This window comes from Halichoerus grypus, chromosome 15 (assembly GCF_964656455.1).
Source record: "Halichoerus grypus chromosome 15, mHalGry1.hap1.1, whole genome shotgun sequence".
In the NCBI taxonomy this organism is placed as follows: domain Eukaryota; kingdom Metazoa; phylum Chordata; class Mammalia; order Carnivora; family Phocidae; genus Halichoerus; species Halichoerus grypus.
Genome location: NC_135726.1, coordinates 32,627,485 through 32,649,996, shown reverse-complemented (window position 1 = coordinate 32,649,996; position 22,512 = coordinate 32,627,485). Strand labels below are relative to the sequence as shown.

The 22,512-nt window shown below is 44.4% G+C and overlaps 1 protein-coding gene across 2 annotated transcripts in view; it reads right to left on the bottom strand.

Moving 5' to 3' along the window:
* Positions 1-10,934: 10,934 nt before the first annotated feature.
* LOC118544510 (uncharacterized) overlaps positions 10,935-22,512 on the bottom strand; it is a 59,337-nt gene continuing 47,759 nt past the window's right edge. Inside the window, exons 7-11 of one of the 2 annotated variants that reach the window (XM_036106332.2) lie at positions 20,549-20,748; positions 17,447-17,722; positions 16,129-16,323; positions 13,620-13,766; positions 10,935-11,274 (exon numbers count right to left, since the gene is read on the bottom strand). In XM_036106332.2, coding sequence (XP_035962225.1) covers positions 11,135-11,274; positions 13,620-13,766; positions 16,129-16,323; positions 17,447-17,722; positions 20,549-20,748 — 958 coding nt within the window. In that variant the 3' untranslated portion in view covers positions 10,935-11,134. Of the gene's footprint in view, positions 11,275-13,619; positions 13,767-16,128; positions 16,324-17,446; positions 17,741-20,548; positions 20,749-22,512 lie in introns of both variants that reach the window. The other variant, XM_036106334.2, reaches the window with a different exon arrangement.

Here is a 22,512-nt window from a genome sequence, read left to right as displayed (position 1 = left end):
GGAGGTCCCTGTAAGCTGGGTGTAGGAGTCTGGCCTCAGCTCATGACCCAGTGCTTTTCAAAGCTCACACAGACAAACATACACACAGACACACACTCTCTCTCTCTGAGAAAAACACTGCATGAACAGTTAAACCCCTATCACTCTGGATGTTCTCCTGGCACCAAAGCAAACCAAATAGAGATTCAGGCACTTAAGTCGCACAACAGGATCAGTTATAAAGTAGTGATCCAGATAATCTAGTGTAAGCTTATATTAAAAATGTCTTGAAGATTATCATGAAAACTGAAACACAAAATCAAAATATCCTCATAGAACTCACAGTCATCTTGGTACAATTTTAAAGACCCTCCAGGGCTCTGTGTCCCTAATTTGAAAAACACTCCTATGGGCAATGAAAGGTTCTTTTTTTTTTTAAGATTTTATTTTTTTATTTGAGAGAGAGAGAAGGGGAAAGAGAGCATGAGCAGGGGAGAGGGGCAAGGAGAGGGAGAAGCAGACTCTGCATTGAGCAGGGAGCCTGATGCGGGGCTGGTTTCCCAGGACCCTGAGATCATGACCTGAGCTGAAAGCAGATGCTTAACTGACTGAGCCACCCAGGAGCACCAGTGGAAAGTTCTAAGCATATATTTGGGGTGGGGGAAAGCACAGTGGGGACTGGATTAGATTTCCACCGCTTCCCTAACACTGACTCAGTGATACAGAACCATGCCCCTGACAGCAGGCAGGAGGGCTGGAGTGAGGGCGCCAATGTGGGGGCGCCTGGAGCCCCAGAGGCAACAAGATGGAGAAGGGAGACTACGTTTCCTGGATACCTTTTTTTTTTTTAGAGATTTTATTTACTCATTTGACAGAGAGAGAGACCAGAAGCAGGGGGAGCAGCAGAGTGGGAGGGAGAAGCAGGCTCCCTGCGGAGCAGGGAGCCCGATGCAGGACTCGATCCCAGGACCCTGGGATCATGACCTGATCCGAAGGCAGATGCTTAACCGACTGAGCCACGCAGGCGCCCCTCCTGGACATCTTCTATGTTCAAGGCCGGGAGCTCCACACATGGAGACTGCAGAGAGTGGGTGCCTGACTCCTGGAACATGGGGAGCCTAGATGGAGATCTAAGACATAAGCCTCACCAAAGAAAAGATCTAATAAATCATTAAAAAAAAAAACAAAAACAAAACAAAACCGGGGCGCCTGGGTGGCTCAGTTGGTTGGGAGCCTGCTTTCAGCTCAGGTCATGATCTCAGAATTGTGGGATCGAGCCCCACGTTGGGCTCCCTGCTTGGTGAAGAGCCTGCTTCTCCCTCTCCCTCTGCTGCTCCCCCTGCTTGTGCTCGCTCTCTGTCAAATAAAGGAGTAAAATCTTTAGAACAAAACAAAAAACCAAAACCACTTAAATGTCCATCAACAGACAAATGGGTAAAGAAAATGTGGTATAGACATATATGTTTTTTCCTTAAAAAAGGAAATCCCAGGGTGCCGGGTAGCTCAGTCAGGTGAGCATCTGACTCTTTTTTTTTAAGATTTTATTTGTCAGAGAGAGAAAGAGAACACAAGCAGGGGGAGTGGCAGTCAGAGGGAGAAGCAGGCTCCCCACTGAGCAAGAAGCCTGATGTGGGGCTCGATCCCAGGACCCTGGGATCATGACCTGAGCCAAAGGCAGACGCTTAACCAACTGAGCCACCCAGGCATCCCATCTTCAGACCCATTAAGACCTGCACATAAATATGGACAGCTTTTTTTATGTCAATCACACCTTAATATAAATACATATATACACACGTACATACAAAAACAAAATCAAAAAGTAAAAAGTCCATCAGAAAAAGTGGGATTTGGGGTACCTGGGTGGCTCAGTCGGTAAAGTGTCGAACTCTTGATCTCAGCTCAGGTCTTGATCTCTGGGTCGTGAGTTCAAGCCCTGCATTGGGCTCCATGCTGGGCATGGAGCCTACTAAAAACAAACAAACAAAAACCAGAAAAAGTAGGATTCTACGAAGGGCAGACTGTCCTTCGGACAACGAGCCCACTCCCCATAGGAAAGACTTCAAGGCAAGTGAGAACTTAAGACATTAAAGCTTGGAAAATTGGGGCACGAAAACGCCATCCATGGAAACAGGAAAACATGCTGGAAATCAAAGGAGCGAGTCCTGCTTGCAGAGGCCAGTCTACCTGTCCTCCTGAGTGCTCACAGAGTGGCACAATGCATTCCACCAGGCACCCAGACTCAAGGAAATCCCAGTGCACCTTGCTTTGTCACCACCCTCCCTGGGGACCGGCTTCTAATCCCAGAGAAGCTGCCCCTCCTCCTCTGAATGCAAAAATCAGGATGAAGTTTGGTGCCATGAGACCCGATGATGGTTCTAGGATGCAGACTTTTTCTCCATTCAGAAAAGCAACCTCTTCAACCGCTTTTAAAAGTTGATTACTTTCCTCTGGCTGGATACTGCATAATATTTCCCTTATGAAACCACCTTCACCTTTTAGTCTATAGACGTCTATTCTCTCTCTTGCTGGAGACAGGAGGCTTTTTCCACTTGCAGTTTCTCACCTGCAACTGAACTTCACTGCCAGTGATCCTTCCTTGAGGGCATCGTAACTATGCTCCGCAGTTTCCCTTTGGCAGCCCTGGTCAGATTTGAGGCCCAAGCACAAGTTCAGAGGCGGTTCGTATAGACTGATGGAAAGGGCTTTCCCCACACCAGCCCCCAAAGCTAGACTCCTTAAGACCTATGAAAGAGGTAGAGTTAAGAGTTTAAAGAATTCCAGGGACGCCTGGGTGGCTCAGTCGGTTAAACCTCTGCCTTCAGCTCAGGTCATGATCCCAGGGTCCTGGGATCGAGTCCCACAAAGGGCTCCTTGCTCAGCAGGGAGCCTGCTTCTCCCTCTGCCTGCCTCTGTCTCTCTCTCTCTGATAAATAAATAAAAATCTTTAAAAAAAAAAAAAAAAAAGTTTAAAGAATTCCAGAGGGTACATGAGGATGGTGGTGAAGGGAAATATGTTTCCAGCATTGTGATTCTTTTTTTTTTTTTTTTAAGATTTTATTTATTTATTTGAGAGAGACACAGTGAGAGCAGGATCACAGGCAGGGGGAGTGGGAGAGGGAGAAACAGGCTTCCCGCGGAGCAGGGAGCCCGATGTGGGGCTCGATCCCAGGACCCTGGGATCATGACCTGAGCCGAAGGCAGACGCTTAACGACTGAGCCACCCGGGCGCCCCACTGTGATTCTTCTTGTTGTACAGACTTCGTAGTGAGGACTCCTTCCTGCTGCTGGACAACAGTGTTGAAAACCATTAGCAGCCCAGATAGCTGGCTCGTAAGGAAAGAACATGATGTTTTAGGGTTGAAGGAGAGAAATAGAGAAGACTAATAGGAGAGATCCCTTCTGAAAAGCCAGTGGTTTTGAATAAAATGGACGCAATCAAGGTGGGGACGAACAGAATTGCTCACATATCCACTGGGGTTTAGGGACTGTCTCACATAAAAAGGTAAAGATTCATTATTGCCCAATTACTAACTCTTTGTATAGAAAAAAAGGTGTAACAGTTCTAGCTCACCTCCCCTATGACTGCAGCACTCATAACTCACAAACACACCCTGTGATAGGCAGAAATCTAAGATGACCACCAAGATTCCTGCTGCCTGGTGTACATGCCTTGCATAATCCGTTCTTTGAGTGTAGGTGGGACCAATTAATATTATGGGAGATCACTTTGAGTTCACCAAATGGGAGATTATCCTAGGTGGGTGGGCCTGACCTAATCAGGCAAGCACTTTAAAAGGAAGCCCCCAGGGGCGCCTGGGTGGCTCGGTTGGTTAAGTGTCTGCCTTCGGCTCAGGTCATGATCCCGGATTCTGGGATGGAGCCCCAAGTCGGGCTCCCTGCTCAGTGGGGAGTCTGCTTTTCCCTCTCCCTCTACCCCTCCCGCGCTTGTGCTCTCTCTCTCACTCTGCTCTCTCTCAAATAAATTTCAGCTCAGGTCATGATCTCAGGGTTGTGGAACTGAGCCCCACGTTGGGCTCCTCCCTCAGTGGGGGGTCTGCTCAATATTCTCTCTCTCCCTCTGCCCCCACCCCACCACCCACTCTCTCAGATAAAGAAATCTTTAAAACAAACAAACAAAAATAAGAAACAGCCGGGGTGCCTGGGTGGCTCAGTCGTTAGGCGTCTGCCTTCAGCTCGGGTCGTGATCCCTGGGTCCTGGGATCGAGCCTCGCATCAGGCTCCCTGCTCGGCGGGAAGCCTGCTTCTCCCTCTCCCACACCCCAGCTTGTGTTCCTGCTCTCGTTAACTCTCTCTGTCAAATAAATAAGTAAAATCTTTAAAAAAAAAAATAAATAAATAAGAAACAGCCTGTGAACCTGGAAGAGGACCCTGAGCCTCAGATGAGACCCACTTCTGCCCATCCATTGTTTTCAGTCTGGTGACAGGACCCAGCTAACCTGTACCCAGACTCCTGCCCCATGGACACTGCAAGACAATAAATGTGAATTGTTTCAAGCTCCTAAGTTGGTGGTAATTTTTTACGTGGCAAAACTAATATATCCGCATATCAAAAGACCCTGAAAAATCTGGGCAAAGCCTTCAGCCAGGTTCTTGTCTTGGCTCACACAAGAATTCAGACAGACCTGCTTTGTTCCCAAGGGATTTGAAACAAAAATCACAGACCAAAGTGGAAAATAAAAATATTATTTAGCAGACTGTAGAAAAAATAGTATTAGAAGTTTCAATCTAGTAAACATGTTTTTGTCCAAAATCCAATGTGGGATAAACCAGCGTCTATCATTATACCCCAAATTTCCTTTTTTATTTTTTTTATTTTTTAAATTATTTTTTTATACCCCAAATTTCCTAATGTAATGCCAGAAAGTATACCTCATTGCACCTTCTTTCCAAATATGATCCTATCCTACTAAGTCATGGCCTGAAGATAAGCGTTAACTGTTTAGCCAAAGTGATATATTTTATTTGTAAAAGTCACAACATGAGTTTTCTTTACACTCCTAATAGCAGAAACCCACTTTTGTCATTTCCTATTGAGTAATAATTGGGAATATTTGAAACTGGCTATAAACTTAGGCAGCACAAGATTAGAAATGGCCTAAACTGTCCATCGATAAGATCTGATGAAATTAAGGCAAGTCTATACTCCAGAATGATGAGTAATCATTAAAAAGAGGTAATAACACAATCATGTTCAAGATATAATGGAAAACCTAGGGGCGCCTGGGTGGCTCAGTCGTTAAGCGTCTGCCTTCAGCTCAGTCATGATCCCAGGGTCCTGGGATCGAGCCCCGCATCGGGCTTCCTGCTTGGCGGGGAGCCTGCTTCTCCCTCTCCCACCCCCCCTGCCTGTGTTCCTTCTCTCACTGTGTCTCTCCCTGTCAAATAAATAAAATCTTCAAAAAAAAAAAAAAAGATATAATGGAAAAACTAAAGAGGTAAGATAATGTTTACAGGATGTTACCATTTGAGTGTTGTCTGTATACACTTGCCTCCATGTGGATAAATATCTATATAAGTATCTGTGAGAACCAATACTAAATTAAGAAACAGAAGTGGGAGACCTATTTTTTACCGTTTACTTTTTGTTTCTTTTGAATGTTGTATTGTGTGTGTGTATCATCTATTGTTTAAAATACTAATTTTTAAAAAAGAATAAGCCAACTTCAGAAAAATCTGTGCTTTTAAGAAATATACAGACTGTCTTCAAAACCTTAACACAAGTTAGTGCTCTAATCTTGTTCTACTAAATTATTTACGTCACTATAAGAACATAAAGTCTTTCCCCTGTAGATGCTAGTGATTCATCTGACAACTCTGATTGTCTCCAGAAAGTTTATGCATATTTATGTGCAAGGGAGGGCTCAGGCGCCCCTAAGGAAGTCTCGTGAAGATGGGATCAGGGCTTGGTGACTAACCCAGCAGCACCTGAACGCAGACTCACAGGACAGGACCCAAGGGCTCCACAGGGATGAGTTTCTCAACCTCTCGTCCCTCTACCACCTGGTATGTGGGCACTGACTAGGGCTTCCAAGTGGCCCCATGTCACCCACTTGGTAGGGCACAACACTAAATGTCAAAAGAGCAAGAAAAGAAACCCCCAGCCAGGATGTAAGCCTTCAAACTATGCAGGACAAGACTTATAAGTTCATGTCATCTAAGGAGATGCCTTGAGACAAAGGGAAAAAAAGGTTTCTTTTTAAAGCTGTGGAAGGAAAAACCACGCACAGGGGACAGACCACGTGGAGATGCACAAGGAATGGCAGCCACATGACAACAGAGGCAGATTGGGAGCGATACTTCTACAAACCAAGGAACTCCACAAAGATTCCTGGCAAATGCCAGGAGCTAGAAGAATCAAGAAAGGATTCTAACAGGTTTCGGAAGCAAGCCTGGCCTGGCTTGATTTCAGACCTCTAGCCTCCAGGGCTGTGGGACAATTTCTGTTATTTTAAGCCACCCAGTGTGTGGCACTTCGTTACTACTAAACGGCAGCCCTTAGAAACAAATACGCTGACAAAAAAGCCTTTGTGAGTCTTCACTAGCCCATTCCCTAAACAGATAGTGAAAAAGGTGCTCAATATTATTAGTCATCAATGAACTGCAAACTAAAACAATACTGACGAACATTTCATAGTCCTCCGGAAGACTGACAGCACTCAAAGTGAGGGAGGGCGTGGAAGAACCAGAGCTGTCAGCCACAGCCGGAAGCCGCATTAAGTGGTAGCGCCACTTTGACAATTCTTACTAAATTAAATATACGTCTACCCTATGGCCCGGCAATTCCACTCCTAAGTATTTACCCAAGGGAAATGAAAATATATGTCTACAAAAGGACCTCTACAAGCAATCTTATAATAGTCAAATACTGGGAACAACCCAAAAGTCCATCATCAGGGGAATGGACAGGCATATCCATACAAGGACCTCCTGCTCAGCAGCAAAAGGGAACAAGCTATGGGCTCATGCAACGGTAAGGGTGAACTTCTAGAACATTCTATTCAGCAAAAGAAGCTAGTCTCAATAAAATAAAGACTGCCGGGTGCTGCTTTTTTAAAATAAGTATGTGTTAAAGATTTTATTTAAATCGCTATTAAAGAGGAAACCAGTAAGGTGTTGCAAGCAGTTAAACCAACAATCCAAACAAAGCCACATTTTTATTTATTTCTTTTTAAAAGATTAATTTTACAGAGAGAGAGAGAGAACATGCACATGTGCACACGCGTGAGCAGGAGGTGGGCAGAGAGAGATCTCAAGCAGACTCTGAGCTGAGCATAGAGCCCAATGTGGGGCTTGATCCCAGGACCCCGAGATCAAGACCTAAGCCAAAATCAAGAGCCGGAGGCTTAACCGACTGGCACCCCTTAAGATTCTATTTGTTTATCTGTTTGTTTGTTTAAAAGATTTTATTTATTTGACAGAGAGAGACACAGTGGTAGAGGGAACACAAGCAGGGGGAGTGGGAGAGGGAGAAGCAGGCTCCCTGCATAGCAGGGAGCCTGATGTGGGGCTCGATCCTAGGACCCTGGGACCATGACCTGAGCCAAAGGCAGACGCTCAACGACTGAGCCACCCAGGTGCCCCAAGATTTTATTTTTTAAGTAATCTCTCCACCCAACGTGGGGCTCAAACTCACAACCTTGAGGTCAAGAGTCACGCACTCCACCCACTGAGCCAGCCAGGTGCCCCTACAATCACATTTTTAAATCAGAAGTATTGAAATGAATGTACAAATGAAAGCAAAACTGGATCCTTCTACACTGGAGAAGGGAAGTGGATAAAACCTCCACTGGAAATAGTTTACTTGAGTATCTATAAAAAGTATTTGTAGTTTATTTTTTGTGGCTGAGGTATAATTGACATACAACATTATATTTGTTTCAGGTATACAACACAACAATTCAGTATTTGTACACTGATCATTGCGAAATGATCACCACAATAAGTCTACATGATTCCATAAACTAAAAGAAAAGACAAAACGAAGATGACAGAAGTCAGAAAGGACTGGGGAAAGACAGGGGAATGCCCGGAATGTTCTGAAGTGAAGGGAATGTTTATACCTTGTTTTGGGTGCTGGTTACCTGGGTCTGTACAATTTTTAAAACTCAGTAAACTTAACATTTAAGATGTTATACTTCCATTAAAAGGGAAGGTCCAATATAATAATTGAATCAGGCAAGAATCATCAATGGAGGGCGCCTGGGTGGCTCAGTTGGTTAAGCGACTGCCTTCGGCTCAGGTCATGATCCTGGAGTCCCGGGATCGAGTCCCGCATCGGGCTCCCTGCTCAGCGGGGAGTCTGCTTCTCCCTCTGACCCTCCTCCCTCTCATGCTCTCTGTCTCTCATTGTCTCTCTTGCAAATAAATAAAATCTTAAAATTAAAAAAAAAAAATCATCAATGGACACTAAAACAATAAGGTAAAAGTTCTTGGGGAACAGGACATTTGCTTAATGCCAAAGCATCATGCCTCAAGGGAAAAACCTACCTGCTCCATGGTAGTCACCACCTCACCCAAGGGACCAGGCTATAGCAGCATTCCCAGCAGGACAACTGTTATGTGCCTTACGATACAATGCATTAGAAATTAGCACCACCTATGAAATATCCTTGCCAAAATGTAGGACTTGAACCTAATCAAGCCTCTAGACCAAATTTCCAGGATACAGAAAATATAAGGAACAGAAGAACAATCAAGTGACACCATGAAGAAAAATCAGACAAATCCAGAATGTAGGATATTCTACAAGCCAAGTGGCTTGGACTCACAGTATCACTGGGGGGTGAGATGGGGGGGGTGTATAAGAAGACTGTTCTAGATTAAAAGAAACAGACATAAAAACCAAATGTGGGCATCTGGCTGCTCAGTAGGTAGAGCATGGGAATCTTGATCTTGGGATCATGAGTGCAAGCCTCACAGTGGGTGAAGAGCCTACTTAATTAAAAAAAGGGGGGGCATATAGTATTTAAAACAAAAAACAAAAATAAATGTAATGTACAAACTTTAATTAAATCCTAGTTTAAAGGGAAAAAAAGTCCACAAAAGGGGCACTGGCTGGCTCAGTTGGTGGAGTGTGAGACTTGATCTTGGGGTTTGGGCCCCACACTGGGTGTAGGGATTACTTAAAAATAAAAAAAATTTTTTAAGGCCATAAAAGCTCTTTGGGGACAAATGGGCAAATTCAAATCAGGGAACCAGATATTAGATATTACAGAATTATTATTAATTTTTAAGGTGTGATAACAGTATCATAATTATATATAGAATGTTCCCATTCTTAGGAGATGCAGGCTACAGGCTTAAGTATTTAAAGGTAGGATGTCATAACTCTGCAACTTACTTTCATAATAGAGAAAGAAATTTTATTTACACAGACATATGTACAACTTAAGAAATGGCAGAGTGTTCGGCATCAGGGAAATACAAATCAAAACCACAACGAGATACCACCTCACACCAGTCAGAATGACTAAAATTAACAAGTCAGGAAACAATAGATATTGGCAAGGATGTGGAGAAAGGGGAACCCTCCTACACTGTTGGTGGGAATGCGAGCTGGTGCGGTCACTCTGGAAAACAGTATGGAAGTTCACCAAAAAGTTGAAAATGGAGCTACCCTATGACCCAGCAATTGCACTACTGGGTATTTACCCCAAAGATACAAATGTAGTGATCCGAAGGGGTACGTGCACCCCGATGTTTATAGCAGCAATGTCCACAATAGCCAAACTATGGAAAGAGTCCACATGTCCATCGGCAGATCAATGGATAAAGAAGATGTGGTATATATATACAATGGAATATTATGCAGCCATAAAAAAAAAATATGAAAAACTGCCGTTTGCAATGACGTGGATGGAACTAGAGGGTATTATGCTAAGCGAAATAAGTCAATCAGAGAAAGACAATTATCATATGATCTCACTCATATGTGGAATTTAAGAAACAAAACACAGGATCATAGGGGAAGAGAGGAAAAAATAAAACAAGACGAAATCAGAGAGGGAGACAAACCATAGGAGACTCTTAATCATAGGAAACAAACTGAGGGTTGCTGGAGGGGAGGGGGATGGGGGGATGGGGGAACTGGGTGATGGACATCTTTTTTTTTAAAAGATTTTATTTATTTATTTGACAGAGAGAGACAGCAAGAGAGGGAACACAAGCAGGAGGAGTGGGGGAGGGAGAAGCAGGCCTCCCGCCGAGCAGGGAGCCCAATGCAGGGCTCAATCCCAGGACCGAGATCATGACCTGAGCCGAAAGCAGTCGCTTAACCAACTGAGCCACCCTGGCGCCCTTTGGGTGATGGACATTAAGGAGGGCATGTGATGTAAGGAGCACTGGTTATTATATAAGACTAATGAATCACTGACCTCTACCTCTGAAACTAATAACACATTATATGTTAATTAATTGAATTTAAATTTTTAAAAAATGCAAAAAAATTTAAAAAAAGAAATGGCAGAGTGTTAACAATTGTCGATACAGAATATATGGGTGTTCACTGTACACATCATTCAAATTTTCTGTATACTTAAAAGGCTTCATAATAAAAAAACTGGAACATAATGAAGTCAGAGGAGTCTAAATGTAATGTGGTACCTTCCTGAAACAGAAAAATGACGTTAGCAGAAAAGCTGGTAAAATACGAATCAAGTGTACAATATAGTGAATATTACTGTACTAATGCAAATTTCCCAGTAAAGGTACCATGGTTTTTTTTTTTTATTTTTTTATTGTTATGTTAATCCCCATACATTACATCATTAGTTTTAGATATAGCGTTCCATGATTCATCGGTACCATGGTTTTATAAGATGTCAACATCAGGGGAAGCTGGATAAAGGGAACTCCCTGTAGTATCTCTGGGAATTTTCTATAAATCTAAAATCATTCCAAAATAACAAGTCCTTAAAAAGCGGCAACCAGTATGCAAAAGGTACAAGTTTTTATTTTATTTTAGTATGTGTATAATCAAACAACTTCAGGATCCAATTTCTACAACAATGACCTTCCACACGTCTCTAATTTGGCACAGAGACTCCAACCAGGAAGCACGTTTCCACGGGACCACGTATCGGGCAGAAGGGAAGCACGTCCATACCCGCTGCCCGGACACCAGTGCCGCGGGTCAGACGGGCCTCGGTCCTCGGAGGACGGTGAAGCCGCCCTCTGGGCAACAGCCACCTTGTTCTCCTGGCTCCGGGAGCTTTCCTGAGTTCAGCAGAGATGCGGGCTGCACCGTCTGCTTGTGCAGCACTGACTGAAGAACTGCAAAGAGGAGGAAGCAGCAGCATCAATGTAGCTGCCCTGCCGGGTCTGCAGAGGGCCCAGCGGGCCCACAGCCCTCCAGCCGCGCCCACCTGTGCAGGCAGAAGCACACGGACCTAGCTCCAGCCACGGCAGCGTCTTGCCATGCTTGGGGCGTCTTAACAGCTGTTCGTGCGTATTACCTCATTTAATCCTGGTGCCTGGTGCTAGGCCTCATCTTACAAAGGACTGGGGGACACCTGCCCCCATCCCCACCTTCGCTGAGTTATAAACACTTCACCCAAAGGTCCCTCTCTAACCACAGGAGATCCTGGTGCCTCTCCCCTCCAGACACCCTAACACCCAACTTCCTCCAACACCAGCTCTTGGCTTCATGGCAGCCCTGAAACCAGTCCTTCCCTCAAAATGTCTGCAGTCCTTCCACTGTGAATGGAAGGACGTGGCTGAAATCCAAGGACCGTGTGGTGGGTAAGAGCACAGAGCGTGGAGTCCCATGGCTCGTGTGCAGTCTCTGCCGACCAGACACCATTGTGTGACCCTGGCCAGGCTCCTCACTCTCTGAGCCTTAGGTGACTCGTGTGGAAAAGGGAGATCATCTCACTACGTAGCTCGCAGGGTTGTTTGAAGACTAAATAAAGTTACCCCATGCCTGCCACATGATGAGAACTCAACATGTGGCACCCACTACTCTTACACCTTGTATAGGCATGCTTCACGTTTTCACTCTTGTTTTTTAAAAATGTTTTCTCTATTACTCCTGGAATTTGGGGCTGAGAGGGCCCTCAGAAGCCAGAGAGGGCCACCTTAGGGGTAAGGAAAATTCTCGAAATTTCCCCAAAATGAGGTCTGTCAGATGAGGATCTTCAGATGAGACAGACTGTCTAGGTTCCCAGGAGGGTAGGAATCACAACCCTATGTCTGTTCCATGTCTTGCCACCATTTTATAAACACACATCCTTTATACTACAACCACAGCATGTATATCTTACAAAACTATGTTTGACTAAAACATAGAAGATGAAACTTCACTTTATTTTTTTAAAGTAAACTCTACCTCTAACATGGGGCTCAAACTCATGACCCCGAGATCAACCGACAGAACCAGCCAGGTGCCCCGAGGATTGAGACTTTAAAATGGCAGTAAATGTCATGAAAAATGTCTCCTGAATGAAGAGCAGAGAGGGACAAAGGCTTACTTTCCTAAGAGCTGGGGCTTAGGCACCAAATCTCAAAAAAGAACAGTGACCAAGAGGAACTCTGGGCAGCGCCTTTACTTGGGCTCAGTAAGCCCGAATGCCTAGAAATGAAGTCAGCAAAATGCCTGCTTGGCTGCCTTACCCAAGCCAGAGTGCATCTCAGCTCCTACCACCACCTTTGTGCCTTGGGGGGGCTGGGGGCAGCTTGGGGGCGTCCGGCCTCATCTCTCCCGGCCATACAGGAGGAAAGGCAGCACCAGGCCTGCACTGGGGAGGAAGACAGAGGCAAAGCCTCTCTTCCTGTGCAGCCTCGGAAGTAGGGCTGCGTATCAATCATCAGGACCTTAAGTCTGACAGGTCAGGTCCCTGTCCTCCTGCCAGGCAGCAGGGAGGCTGTGCATCTCCCTGAGCCAAGCAGAAACAAAGTGCACACCTCTGAATGACATCAGCGATACACAGGCGCATAGGTACATGACATTCAACCTCGTGAGAAGAGTCTCCCTCTGCCAACTCCTTGCAATCCTCCTGAAGAGTCACAGTCAGGGAGAGAGTTTCTAGCAGTGCTGGTGTTCCATTGACACCTCCCTGGCCCTTAGTAATCTCCTTTCTTAACCAGAGGGAGAGCAAGCCTTCAGCTCAGAGACTGAGACAGGCAATAGTTTCTGGCAGGAATACTCTTTTGTGTTCTCTTTATTAGGGTTATCTTCTATTTTACAGCGACTGACAATAATGTCCATTTATGTGAGAGATCTATTTCCCTTAAGTACATTTGCAGCTTTAAAGGCCGGGGCGGGGGGGGAAGACTAGGAAATAATAGATTTCTACATGGTAAAAACATCACACACTTTCCTGCCTACCGCTATAGGCTCTTGTCACATCCAGTAGCCTAGACCTACACTGACCATTTAGGTAGCCACTAGCCACAGGTGACTACTGTATAATTACTATGTGATGATACTCAGTTAAATTAATTACAATTAAACACAACTGAAAATTCAGTTCCTCAGTCTTACCAGCCACGTTTCAATAGCCACATGTGGCCCACAGCTATCACAGCAGACCATACAGCTGTAGAACATCTCTGTTGCAGAAAGTGCCACCGGACAGCATGAGCCTAGAATGCCACTCCCAGCTCACCTGGCTACTCACCTGGAGGTGGTGCTAGAAGGCCTGGTTTCTCCCCAAGTAGTGGACGCTTGGCACGCTTGGGATGGGGGCATCCCAAAGGAGCAGATCTCTTGGAGGGGGCTGCTGGAAGCAGGGGAGGGGCAAACAGACCTTTGGGGTTGCCCAATCCTGCAGAGAACGAAAACCAAAACATAAACAGGAAGATACGTGATGAACCTGGTTCCAGCTGCTCTCCCCAAAGGGACTTTTCCTTAACCTTTAGAAAGGGGCTGAGCAGGGAGCACCTGCCACACACAAATCTCAGCTCCTCCGAGCTCTACCAAGTCCTCTCTGGGCCCAGACTACGCCTCAGTGCTTATCCAGGGGCCAGCAAACTAGAGTCTGGGGGCCAAATCCAGCCTGCTGTCTGTTTTGGTATGACCTGTGAGCTGAGATGGTTTTCTCATTTTTAAATGGTTATATAAGTATGTACATAATATCCTTAACTTTGCTTCTTGACCTGTAAACACTAAAAATTAACATATTTACTATCTGGCCCTTTAAGAAGTTTACAAACCCTTCGTCTAGTCCATGCGTGCATGCATGTCTTGACATCCCGGTTCTCCACCCTCACCTTTTCACAAGTGGGTTTTGTTCCAAATGTTGTTACACTTGGAATATATTTTCTCAAACATCAGAAGCAGTAAGGTTCCCAGACAGGTCCTAAAGGCAGATCCGTAACACATGTGAAGCACTCTGTTCCTGAGAATCTAACATCCATCCCCCGTAACACTGGCCTGGACATGGTCATGGCCTAGCACTCTGTCACTCTCCCTTGGGCAGTCAATCTGCCTTGCTATCCTCACCCTGTTGAACAGGGCATTTTTTTCACAGTTCATGCCAAGGCCCTGAAGCAAGCACCTAGCCCTTTCTGAGGGTCTGAAAGAATTTTGTTTTTAAACTTTCGGCAAGGATAAGAAGCATTCAGAGCAAAAAGATCTCCTCCTGAGCCCTTCTCTTCTTAACTCACTTGCTTCTCACAGGAACCAGGTGGTAAGAATGCCCAGGGGTGGACCAAGGGACTGGGCTGAGGCACAGGGGAGCGTGGTGAGTGCAGCAGAAGGAAAGGAAGGAACACGGGGTAGCAGGAAAGCCCAGGCTGTGACGGGAACAGAGAAAACTTGAAACTATACTCCCAATCATCCCAAAGGTCACCAGGTCAGAAAGGGAGGGGGCACAGAAATGTTTGCCCCTAGGGATGTGGATCTTCAACACAGACTGACTTTGCCAATAAAAGACATACACATGTACAGCGACCAAAGCAAGAGGACACATTCCCTCTATTTTGATCCACAATAATAGTCAAAGTGGAAATATTGCGCTCATAAGAGTTTTGGCTAAAATGATCCCTGCTCACATAAAAGACCAAAGCAATATTTGACTCTTAGGCACAAATGCATCCGAGGTCCAAATTTTATTTAAGGCCCAGGACAAAAGCCGCCTTTCCACAAAGTCTTCACTGCCATCTTTGTCTTTAACATGGCAGACTGAAAACATGCTCTCATCCAGTTTCTTCTCTGCTCCCACTGTTAATACACAAGGAGAACAGGGGAAGAGACAAGAGTGTACGAATATTTGGAAGATGAGGCACAGGGGGAGTAGGGACTAAGTAGAGGAAGCTGCATTGTAGGTGCCTACAGAGGAGTTAAAACTCTACCCTTGGGGCACCTGGGTGGCTCAGTCAGTTAATCAGCCGACTCGTGATTTCGGCTCAGGTCATGATCTCAGGGTCGTGGGGTCAAGCCCTGTGTCAGGCTCCGCACTCAGCGGGGAGTCTGCTTGTCCCTCTCCCTCTACTCCTCGCCCTGCTCACGTGTGCACATTCTCTCTCAGTCTTGAAACAAACAAAAAAAACCTTTTTACCCTCAACAGGCAGAAAAGGCTCAGACACCAGACACCCCAGGAACCAGAGGCATAATGGACACTGGGCTTGACTGGAACTCTGTACCCCAAGTGGTTAGCGCCACACCCAAGTCTCCTCCCAGAGGGAAGAGATGGATGTCTGATGAACAGGCTTGAGCAGCAGGATCCAGTTCGACTGGAAGTGAGGCAACTCTGGGGATTTTCAGTTATGTAAGTCAGTCAGGTCTCCTTGTTTTAAGCTGAGTTAGGTCCCTGTCACTTACAATGGAAGGAGTCCACAGTAATACAACCTCATTTTAGGCAGATGTCAGATACTTTTTACGCCAACTACTCAGAAAAGCCTGGAAAACATTATGGGATTCAGAGTGCCTATTAAGGGAACACCATTTAAGCCATCCTCAATGCGGCCTCCAACCCTGATAGGAGAGCTTCTCTACACTTCCCCCATGTTAAAACTTAGGCAACTCATTCAAGAGGAATGGCACCCACTGAAACCCCAGGTGTCTCCCCTAGTCTTCTGAAATCCTAGCATTCACTGAGAATATGCCAACGAACACTGCAATTGCTCTAAACTGTCCTGCTCTCTCAGAGCCACTGCGAGCTCTTATTCCTGGAGGGAAACACTGACCTGGTGGTGGAAGGAGAGCCCCTCCTGGTCTGTCCCCTAACAATGGGGGCTTGGCAGGAAGGGGGGGATGAGGGCCCGAGAAGGACGGCTTTCCAGGGGTTGGAAGAAGTGGAGGCGGCTTGCCCATGACAGGAGTATTCCTGCCCTGAAATGGGGAATGATCACTGCTAGCCAAAGACTCGAGCATTTCAAAGCCTGGAAAAATGAAGAAAATAAATGGTCACCAGAAGTCTGCTGCAGAGGCTGGTGAGCTGCACAAGGAACAACTCAGGGAATTCAAGGAAGACAGTTTTTTTCTGACTTGGAGGTTTCTATGATCAAAGAGAAACAGGATGTTAACTAGACTTGTTGCGGTCATCATTAGATGATATATACAAATATCAAATCATTATGCTGTATACCTGAAAGTAACAGAATATGTCAATTATACTTAATCATTAATAAATTACATAAGCACTCAGGGAAAAAAAAACCTATTGTGTTTTAAGTTTATGAGCCCCCCAACCCTGAGAAAGTAAGTACAATAAAAAATGTATAAAAATAAAATACATTCGGGGCGCCCAGGTGGCTCAGTCGGTTAAGCGTCTGCCTTCGGCTCAGGTCATTATCTCAGGGTCCATGGATTGAGCCCTGCTCAGCAGGGAGTCTGCTTCTCCCTCTCCCTCTGTGCTCTCTTGCTTTCTCTCTCTCTCTCTCTCAAATAAATTAATAAAATCTTCAATAAAATAAAATACATTCTACATTTTATAAGATGAATGATTTCTTTAAAGCTGTAACATGGCCCTAGAAGTTCAGCTATGTTTCCCCACAGGGACAAGTGATTATTATTTCTTCTCACCTACTCAACTCAAAACAAGTAAACTGAAAAGTCACCATTTTAATGAGTTTGGCTCATAACTGGAATGCTCTTTACAACCTTTAAGATTAGGAACTACTTCTTTATGTTTACCATACACTTAAAAGATAATCTACAAATGTATCAATTAACAAGCTGAAACTTTGAATCACAAAAGTAAACTGATTGGGAACAGAAACTATTTCCAACGTGTCCATCTATCTATACAGAAGTCATCCTATTTATATATTAAAAATCTGATTCAAAAGGAAATTGAGCTTCAAAAAAAGCATTTTCGTCTATAAAGGTTACACATTAAAATAGTGTAATTCCTATGTGGAACATGTTCCTATCAGACACCTTTATATAACAGAAGTATAGTCTCTCAATTAAATAAAAAATTCTTAGCTTTCTTTCACATATGGATTTGCAGAATAGGAATTCCTGGGGTTTAAAATGGGGAGGGAAAACAGTGCCAAATACCTTCCAGTTGCCCTTTCCTGGTCTTCAGGTAGTCAATGAGCAGATTCAACTCATTCCCATACAAATGCATTCCCTCACTCAACAGGAAGAGAAGGTGTTGAATGCCCGAAGGGACAGAGTAGCTGGTCAGGCGCTCGCGAGCCAGGAAGTCGTCCACCAGATCTCCAGCCTGCAGAGCAATTCTAGCACATTCCTGCTGCTCCCGTTTTGAGAAAAATCTCCTGTATTCTTTAGCCACCAGCTCCAGGGCATCTTCCAGGGGCATATGACGATGTACTAGGGACAAGAAAGAACCTGCTTTATATCAAATGGGTGCCCTGATTCCTTTTAAAATCAGAAAATAACATAGTTAATCCAACTACATGTCGTTTAAACTGTGTCAGCTTTCAGTACAGATGTGACTGTCTACTGATCCAACTGGACTGGGACCCTCCAAAGCAGGTGCCTTGTCGATTTCACAATCAAACATTACATTGTTTCAAAATTATAACATGTGCAGCTTGGTTTACTGTTTCCATACAGACCCGCTTTTCACAATTGGACAGCTTCACGCTACACTGATAGAGACAGAGAGAGAGAGAGAGAGATGGAAAGAAAGAGAGCAGAAACAGGTGCCATGTGTATCAATGGGAATTCTTTTTTTTTTTTTTTTTTTAGATTTTATTTATTTATCTGACAGAGAGAGTGATAGTGAGAGCAGGAACACAAGCAAAGGGAGTGGGAGAGGCAGAAGCAGGCTTCCCGCTGAGCAGGGAGCCCGATGCGGGGCTCGATCCCAGGACCCTGGCATCATGACCTGAGCCGAAGGCAGACGCTTAACGACTGAGCCACCCAGGCGCCCTGTCAATGGGAATTCTTAACGCTAAACAAATCTAGCCTAAAAAAAGGCAGGATGCAACGTCAACCATCGCTGGCTACTAGAAAAGTTTAAAGGGAAAAAAAACCCCTAAAAGCAAAGGTGTTTGATTTGGTTCCAGCAATTCAGGTGGATAATTTGAGACAAGCGTGATTCACAGAAAAAAACAAGTGGAAGCAGAGAACAGAGCCTTCAGAGAGGCGAGCAGGTGAGAAATAGGGCTGCTGGTTTTCATTACACACCTTTTAGTGTTCATCTCTTCACTCTGTATGTGTAATACTTTGAAAAAAGGCAGACAGACAGACAGACAGACAGACAGACATGTAGTGCAGGGCTTCTAGGCTCTGTCGCTGCAGGCCGAGGAGTAACCCACAATCCTCTACGTGGCTCTGCAGTCTTTAGCTCAGGACTATGGGATCTTAAATCATGTTAAAAGCCTTTCCAGGTCAGGTCCGAGTGCTCCAGGCCCTAAATACTACATATAAAATAAATTCTAGACACTAGGAATGGCTTCTATGTAACTTAATGGTTGTAGTCAATGCATAGGTGTCTTCTAATCTCTCCTAGGTTTACCTACTGAGAATAAGACTTCATAAAAGTTTAATTTTAGATGAGAGGCCTATACCTTGTCTTGCCATGTATCACATCTGAACAAATTTAGGATCCAAGGGGCACTACAGAGCTACAGTGGAGATTATGGTATTTGGTTAAATTTTAAACTGTTTATTAAGGTTACATTTAGGAAGAAATATGAATGTATATTTGCCTACAGGTGCTGAAGTTTCATTGTTTGACTGTCTTAAATGTTTGTCTCAGCACAGAAGCAGCTCCACGGGCCTGTGAATAATGGCTGCATGCAAGGTATAAAACAAACTGTCAGCAATAATGCAATGTGAAAGAGAGGCCTACTTACTTTAGAGGTTATTTCCTAAACGATCTTGCATGAATGTAAACAGGTGTGATTAGTCCTCCGCACAACCTGTTAATTAAACTGTTCCCCACCCCCACCCCCAGGAAGTTGGGATTTGTAATTTTTCAAAGTATGCCTTTTCTTTTACATTTTCAGAATTTATGCATGACATAAATGTGGGTTAGTCTTATTATTTGTTTAAAATAAATTAGACATTTTCTACGTTTAGAAAAACCATCGTTTCACACTCTCGGGAGCAGTACTGAACGGGAGCTGACTAGGTGGGTACAGGCGACTACATGGGGCAAAGCAAATGGAATGGTCAGAGGAAAGGATGTCCTGGCACCCCCCAGATTATGGGAAGCCGAGTGTTCCTCACTATTGTTTTTTTCAGATCCAACAGTATAGCTGGATTATAGGACATCAGTCTGACACCGACTTCTCTGAAGGTCCCAGAAGCCACAGGCAGGATATGAATTCAGCTACTAGTGCTCCACTAGGTATCTGCCCAGGGGAAAGGTCTCCTGACTTAGCAGTGAAAATCCTACATTGCTATGGAGACTCAAGCTGAGATGCGCCTCCTGGAGAAGCCTGCCTGGCTGCTGCCTACCCAGCAGAGGAAGGAAGCAGGGCTGGCCTGCATCTTGCACAGTGCCCGGTGCAATGAGGAACTCAGGAAGTGTACACTGCACAGAACAGCACCAAGAGCTTCCACAAAGACAAGAGGACTACAAAACCCAGGCTCGTCTGGGTCTGACTCTAGGGGAGCTGCTGAGGGGCCCTCCACAAGGCAGACCCTCCTCTCTGGAAGCAGCAGCTCTGACCAGGAGGGAAATAGGAGGGTGGTCTAGGATGTGTGCATCTGCCTAAGTCTATGCATTTTAGGGAAGAAAAGGGCTCATTTTCATGCACTCTCATGAGCCTAAGAATAATGAAATGTTTGAGATATCACAGGAAAGGCAAAGTTAGCAAGAAGGTTAGTCTAAGAGAATGCACGAACATAACATCTCTTAGACTTACCATTGAGGGCAGAAAAGATGGTGGTGAGATTTGGTCAAAAGTTCCTCTACATAAGAGAACTGCCTTGTTACATAATATTTTGGACAAAACATTCTGGATTCTTAAGTAAGAAGCAATAAAGATGATTTAAGTTTCAGTTACCCTAATACACAGGAGAATACTTTGGGATACCTATTCAAGTCACTTCTTACTCAACTAGATCCAGTTTAGTTACTGACAAATATGAACCTTCAAAGTATACCAGCATATAAAGAAAAACTATTCATTTTTAAAGCAGGATCCATTTTAAGTGGTAGTTCTAGAGAACTAAACTTACTTTTGATAGACTCATGAAGCATAATCACGGTGCAAGAGGAAAGTTTTACATTAGATTGTTCAACAAGAATGCAAAATGGGGATCCATCGTCCTTAACTTCCTGGAGTGCTCTTGTAAGACTTGACTCGGAGGAGAGGTGAATCATTTCCACCACAAGGCCGTGATCCTGCAACCGATGACCTATGCCTGTTGCATATTCCCTTAAAAAAAAAAAAAAACCACATACCACGCACACAAGAAAAAGGTGGGTTATTATCAATCAAACAAAAGAAAAAAAACCCCTACATCACCAAGCAGTTGTTCCATAGATACTTTGATGACAAATTTAAGTGAGGTATAAGACACTATATTTTTACTGTACTTGGATAAGTGAAGTAGAAGATGCTGTATTTTTTCAAAAATCATGCATGCCCTGCAACTTGTTTTCATTCTTAGACACATTGAAAACATTCAATAGTACATTATCCCTTTGATGGAATCAGTTAAGAGAACTGGAGGCAACTTTAGCCAAACGAAACTTACTTTTTTGAAAATGTGGTGTTCTCATACGGTTGACCACATACAGAATTTTATAAAGAAAGCAGAGTATGTCAAAGCCGTGTTTTTGTGTGGCGTGATACACTGGATACACACCACAAACATGGCCAGCATTTTTCAAGATGCAATCATTGATGAAATCATTTCAATTTAAAGACCATGAAAGAAAATGTAAGATTGTTTGAAAGAACAGATAAGACTATCATCTTCAGAAAGATAAGAGAATGCTCATCTACAATTAGTTCTTGGGACAGAGCAGTATTTGTTAAGGTCACTACAACTGTGACAATTCCTTGCTAACAAGTAAATGGATGAGGGGTGCCTGGCTGGCTCAGACAGTGGAGTGTGTGACTCTTTTTTTTTAAAGATTTTATTTATTTGACAGAGAGAGAGAAGGAACACAGCAGGGGGGTTGGAGAGGGAGAAGCAGGCCTCCCGCGGAGCAGGGAGCCCGATGTGGGGCTCAAACCCAGGACCCTGGGATCATGACCTGAGCCGAAGGCAGACGCTTAACGACTGAGCCACCCAGGCGCCCCAGGAGTGTGTGACTCTTGATCATGGGGTTGCGAGTTCAAGCCCCGCGTTGGGGGTAGAGTTTACTTAAATAAATAAACAAATAAGTAAATGTATAGCCAAACAAACAAACAAAAAAGAGTAAACGGATGATACTGGAGTTAGCCATCTCGATCAATATCAACCATCCCATAAACAACCTTGGATCAGAGTCCTCTCATCTCCCATTTTCTCAGCCTGGGTCTTCAAGTCCTAGAGAATCCATCCCAGACCTCTCCTTTGGGTTTATGCTTCCCTTCCTGCCCGATACTTGCTTAGAAACCTGCACAGAAACTTAGAAACCTCAAATGACATGATTCCCTGAAACCTCCTTGATTTACCTCCTTGGACCCTACAACGGTAGTTTGCTCTTCCTCTTATGTATCCTCTGCCTAGAGCAGGAACAACTCAGCATATCCCATCTTCCACTTGTTATTTCTGCACGTGTTTTATCTTATAGGCTGCATGTGGTACAAAAGAGGAACTGTCACTTAATTATCTGTATATTCCTCACTGTGCTTAGCACACATAACGGGTACACATTAAATGCATGTTCTATGTATTAAAAATTAAAATGATGGCAGGAAAAATGGTTTCCATGCAATTTGGGAGAGTAAATGATGATTTCAGAAAACGAATTCAAGAGGAAAACAAGAAAAACAAGACATGGTTCATATTTACAGAGTGACAGCCCATGAGTCAAAACTATCACAATAATAATTCACGTTGGAGGACATGATTTGAAAATTAATCACGGTTTTGGAGTATCAAGGAATGAAGCAGCCAACCAATATCTCACTACAAATCTTTCCGACACTGAAGTGACAACAGAGCAGGCCGCAAGGCCTAGTTTGCGGACTCTGGCAGATGCAGCC